The sequence below is a fragment of the Lissotriton vulgaris genome, unplaced genomic scaffold, assembly GCF_964263255.1.
Source record: "Lissotriton vulgaris unplaced genomic scaffold, aLisVul1.2 SCAFFOLD_3943, whole genome shotgun sequence".
NCBI classification, from domain to species: domain Eukaryota; kingdom Metazoa; phylum Chordata; class Amphibia; order Caudata; family Salamandridae; genus Lissotriton; species Lissotriton vulgaris.
In genome coordinates, this window is record NW_028249058.1 from 185,349 (window position 1) to 191,348 (window position 6,000).

General features: G+C 43.3%; 1 protein-coding gene across 2 annotated transcripts in view; it reads left to right on the top strand.

The window, feature by feature from the left end:
• The window catches only part of LOC147663712 (uncharacterized), a 147,102-nt gene extending 142,714 nt beyond the window's left edge, over positions 1 to 4,388 (top strand). For both annotated transcript variants that reach the window (XM_086950244.1, XM_086950245.1), the window contains one exon: positions 2,430 to 4,388. In XM_086950244.1, coding sequence (XP_086806370.1) covers positions 3,060 to 4,388 — 1,329 coding nt within the window. In that variant the 5' untranslated portion in view covers positions 2,430 to 3,059. The remainder of the gene's footprint in view (positions 1 to 2,429) is intronic.
• Positions 4,389 to 6,000: the final 1,612 nt, after the last annotated feature.

Consider the following 6,000-nt stretch of genomic DNA (forward strand, 5'->3'; position numbering starts at 1 on the left):
GGAAGGGATGGAGCAAATCATGGGGTGGCTGGATGAAAGTTCCATGACTCCGTTCTACAAAGACAGCCCATTAAACAGCAGCATAATGACAGAAGATGTCAAGAGAGAAGAAGGTACTCTTTCTGTTGTGGGCTTCCCAGCGTTATATGCATGCGATTACTAGGTGGAAAACAGAAAATCCTGAAGAGAGGGCCCAGCTGCAAATATAAAAAGGGGAAGTTGAAATACATTAGGTCAAACTAGATTATGCAGTTAGGAAGATAGAATCCAGATTAGATGGATAGTGGGTATAGGATGAACAGTGGCATAGGATGCTCTTGGAAATTCGACAGACCAAGCCAGTCTGGAAATCTAAGCAGAATTAGTAAACAACATCAGATAGAGCCCCTTTACGCCACACGGGCCCCAAACACAATCAGCGCACAAAAGGCCCCCGTAATCAAACCTTGAGACAACAGCAAGGGAAATCCTCCTGAAAAAAGAGTTAGTTGTGAATGAGACCAGGCACCTCTGTGAACAATAGGATTTTATGTATGGCACAACATCCTACTGTCCACCGTACTGTCTTGAGTCTTCCTGATCCATCTCTTCCTCCAACAGCTGTTCTTGTTTTAACAAAACCTTGACCGTATGCATCTACCTATGGCTGTAACTAGAATATGTGTGCTATGCGAGTGCCCTTTTTTTGCTAAGTTACTCTATGAACACCTTTGCTGAAATAAATAAGATTGTGGCCTGTTCAGAGGACGTTTTATGCAAATATCTCTGTATGGTTAAATGTGTCTTAAATATGCTCGCTTTTCTGCCCCCACCCCCTTTTCCCTCGTTGTGCTCACTTTTCTGCACCCCCACCCCCCTGTGCCTCGTTGTGCTCGCTTTTCTGCCCCCCCATCCCCCTGTTCCTCGTTGTGCTCACTTTTCTGCCCCCCACCCCCCTGTTGCCTCGTTGTGCTGGCTTTTCTGCCCCTCCACCCCCTGTTGCCTCGTTGTACTCGCTTTTCTGCCCCCCACCCCCCTGTTTCTCATTGTGCTTGCTTTTCTGCCCCCCCACCCTCCTGTTGCCTCATTGTGCTCACTTTTATGCCCCCTCACCCATGTTCCTCGTTGTGCTAGCTTTTCTGCCCCCCACCCCTTGTTGCCTCGTTGTGCTCGCTTTTCTGCCCACCTGTTCCTCGTTGTGTGTGTGTGGCACTGTGTATGTGGGGGCCGTTGTGCGTGTGTCTGGCTCTGTGTGTGTGTGTCTGGGGCGCTCTGTGTGTGTCTGCGGCGCTCTGCGTGTGTGTCTGGGGCTCTGTGTGCGTGTCTGGGGCTTTTGTGTGTGTGTGGGGCTCTGTTTGTGTTTGGGGCTCTGTGTGTGTGTGGGGGGGGGCTCTGTGTGTGTGTGTGTGTGTGTGTGGCTGTGTGTGTGTGTGGCTGTGTGTGTGGGGATGTGTGTGTGTGTGGGGCTGTGTGTGTGTGTGGGGCTGTGTGTGGGGCTGTGTATGTGTGGGGCTGTGTGTGTGTGTGGCTATGTGTGTGTGGCTGTGTGTGTGTGGCTGTGTGTGTGTGGCTGTGTGTGGGGCTGTGTGTGGGTAGGGTTCTGTGTGTGTGTGTGTGTGGGGCTATCTGTGTGTGTGTGGGGGGGCTCTCTGTGTGTGTGTGTGTGGCTCTCTGTGGGTGTGTGGGTGGGTGCAAATGCAATAGGTCTCGCATTTGCGAGAGATTTAACTATTGACATTGTAAATGACAATGCCATTTATTTATCTGTTTTTAAAACCAACACATAAATAGAAAATGTGTCATTTACAATGCCAATAGCTCTAACTTTGGCAAAGGCGAGACTGTTGCATTGTAAATGCTTGTTTGCTAAGTTACTCTATGAACACCTTTGTGTAAATGTAAATGTGGTGTATTTGTATAGCGCGAACAGTGACCCGGAGGCATCCCGGTGCTTGTACTCCTCCCACAAGGGAACCCCTCCTGGCTTTTCCTTGTGGGGTGTCCACTCCTGGGCATCCCATGGTGAAACCAGGCATCCCTTGTGTATCAGGGGGCCTTTGTGGAGACTAAGCAAGCTATTGCCCAGAGTTGCAGCGTGGGACCCATGCTTAGAATCGGCACTGAGGCGAGAATATCCGGTCAGAGGAATTTAAGGCCGAAACCCGCCGAGGCGGGAATCGAACCCTGGTCCCTGGCCAGCGTTCTGCATAAAGGTCTGCCGCTCTAAGCATTGAGCCACACTTCTCCACTTTGCTGAAATTAATAAGATTGTGGCATGTTCAAAGGAAGTTTTATGCAAATATCTCTGTATGGTTAAATGTGTCTTAAATATGTCTTCATAAGTTTCAACAATTGTAATAAATTAGATGCTTTTACGATCAATTAAAAATTGTATATGCCAATTCTGGTATTTTCCATTTAAGTAATTGAAATCTCTTTACATCCGACAGAAAACAATCCTTGATGGCACAAAATGTTTAAGAATACTGAAGATAATACTGTAAATCTTCAAAAGCAAAGTCCGATACATTGAGTTCCAGTATTCAGGAAAACATAAGTGCCGACAGAGACAGCCGAACCTGAACATAAACTGTCAGATCTTTGAAGTACCGTCAAGGGCAATTCGGTGGTTCTACGAGTCTCAGCTGTGCACCTCCGTGCCTCATGATGAAGAAATGACCTCTAGAAAATTAAGGCAACACTGATCAACCACTTCTTGTGTAAACATGTCCAATACCAGCTCGGATCATGAGGTGGTTACAGCAGTACTCTGCTTCCTAAAGTGATATCAGACCACCATTCAGTGCTAGAGGTGTACTGTAAACTCTTTCAGGCCATTCCACAGCAACCAGCGAAAAGCACAGTTAACTGAAAGTTAAAAGAAATGGGGGTTCTGCTATATTAAACACAGAGTATATTTACCAAGCCTAAAACTGCATCAGAGAACACACACCGGGGAAAAGCCATACAAATGTAATTAATGTCTGAAGAGCTTTAGTCAATTATCAGGCCTAAAAAAGCATCAGTGAACACACACAGGGGGAAAACCATATCATTGCAGTGAATGTAGAAGTAGTTTTATGGAATCATCAAAACTCATGAGTCATCAGCGAACACACACTGGGGAAAAACCATTCAAGTGCAATGAATGTGGGAAGAGCTTTATGTATTTATCATACCTAAAACGGCATCAGAGAACACACAGTGGAGAAAAACCATATTCTTGCAGTGAATGTCTGAAGCGCTTTAGTCTATTATCACAGCTAAAACAGCATCAGAGAACACACACTGGAGAAAAACCATATCATTGCAGTGAATGTAGAAGTAGTTTTAGTTCCTCTTCAGGATTAAGGAATCATCAGCGAACACACACAGGTGAAAACTTATATCAATGCAGTGAATGTGGAAGTAGTTTTAGTTCCTCTTCAGGATTAAGGGTTCATCAACGAACACACACAGGGGAAAAACCCTATAATTGCAGTGAATGCGCAAGTAGTTTTAGTGTCTCATCAACATTAAGGGTTCATCAACGAACACACACTGGAGAAAAACCATACCATTGCAATGAATGTGGAAGTAGTTTCAGTAGCTCTTCAGGATTTAGGCATCATCAACAAACACACAATGGAGAAAAACCATACCATTGCAGTGAATGTGGAAGTAGATTTAGGATTTCAGCATCATTAAGGAATCATCAGCGAACACACATGGTGGAAAAACCATTTAAGTGCAGTGAATGTATGAAGAGCTTTTGTCGATTAATAGACTTAAAATACCATCAGAGAACACACACCGGGGAAAAACCATTCCAGTGCAGTGAATGTGTGAAGAGCTTTTTTCAAACATCACACCTAAAACGGCATCAGAGAACACACACTGGGGAAAAACCATACCATTGCAGTGAATGTGGAAATAGCTTTAGAGAATCTTCAGCATTAAGGAATCATCAGCGAACACACACAGGGGAAAACCCATATAATTGCAGTGAATGTAGAAGTAGTTTTAGTTCCGCTTCAGGATTAAGGAATCATCAACAAACACACACAGGGGAAAACGTATATCATTGCAGTGAATGTAGAAGTAGTTTTAGTTCCTCTTCAGGATTAAGGAATCATCAACCAACACACACAGGGGAAAAATCATATAATTGCAGTGAATGTGGAAGTAGTTTTAGTGCCTCATCAACATTGAGGGTTCATCAACGAACACACACTGGAGAAAGACCATTTAAGTGCAGTGAATGTATGAAGAGTTTTTGTCGATTAACAGGCTTAAAATACCATCAGAGAATTCACACAGGGGAAAAACCATACAAGGGCAGTGAATGTGTGAAGTGCTTTTGTCAATCATCACACCTAAAAAATCATCAGAAAACACATTCTGGGGAAAAAAAAATACGATTACAGTGAATGTGTGAAGAGGTTTAGTCAATTATCAAGCCTAAAACACCATCAGAGAACATACAATGGGGAAAACCCATTCAAGTGCAATGAATGTGGGAAGAGCTTTATATGTTTATTAAGCCTAAAATGGCATCAGCGAACACGCACGGAAAAATCATTCAAGCGCAGTGAATGTGGAAGTAGTTTTAGTGAATCTTCAACATTACGGATTCATCAGCGAACACACAGAGGGGAAAAACCATACCAGTGCAGTGATTGTGGAAGTAGCTTTAGTGAATCTTCTACCCTAAGAATTCATCAGCGCACACACACGGGGGAAAACCATTCCAGTGCAGTGATTGTGTGAAGAGATTTTGTTGCTTATCAGACCTAAATAGACATCAGCGAACACACAGAGGAGAAAAGCCATATCATGGCAATGAATGCCCAAAATGCTTTTGCCCATTTTAAAACCTACGCAGACATCCGTGAGAATTCCATCATCACTGAACACATATAGAAATAAACATAGAGCTGCAGTGAATTTGGTAATAATTTAAGTACATCAACAATAACACTTCCCCATCTGTGGGTGTGCACTGAAGCAAAAATGTGCAGTTATTGTGAGATGAAGGAATTCTAGAAACTGATGAAATTACAGTTATGCTGGACATTCAAATACCAGTAGATAAAAAGCAGAGGATAGAAGACTGAACTAGTAGGAAAGAAGAAAAACACATATATTTGAAAAATTATAAAAGTGCCTGTTGTCTGCTATTGTTTTTTTCCCTACAGCTAAGAAAATAATACCATTGCGTTGAATGTGGAAGTAGTTTTAGTTCCTCTTTAGGATTAATGTATCATCAACAAACAACACACACAAGGGGAAAACCTTATCATTGCAGTGAATGTCTGAAGAGCTTTTGTAAATTATGGTAGCTAAAGCAGCATCAGAAAACACACACTGGGGGAAAACCGTTCAAGTACAATGAATGTGGGAAGAGATTTTGTTGCTTATCAGACCTACATAGACATCAGCGACCACACAATGGGGAAACACCATACCATTGCAGTGAATGTGGGAGTAGTTTTAGTGAATCTTCAAAATTAAGGATTCATCAGTGAACACACACTGGAGAAAAACCATACCATTGCAGTGAATTTGGGAAAAGATTTATGACCTATAAGAGAATTTGGTCACGACTATCAACTGAGAATCTCTCCCTTATTCTTGAACAATCAGTCCCCCCATCTGGATGCGATCCCCTGGTAGTCGATGTTGCTTTCCATGACTGGCTCCGCCAAGCATTAGATATGGAACTACCTCTCAAAGCCATCTCAAATAAAAGGAGCGGCCCCAAGTCCTCCTGGTACACCCCTGAACTGGGATGTATGAGAAAGAAATGTAAAAAGCTGGAGCGAGAATGGCGGAAGAACTGGGCGACCACCAAAAAAGATAACTATTGTGAAGCCATGAGAGCATACAAGGTGGCTTGCAATTTGACCAAAGCCGCCTATTTTGAGGAAAGAATCAGAATGGCAGGTAACTCTTCTAGAGAAACTTATCAGATCCTTAAAGAGCTTCTCACTGTCCCCACTCCCCCAGTAACTCATGAGGTAAATTCTGATAAATGCAATC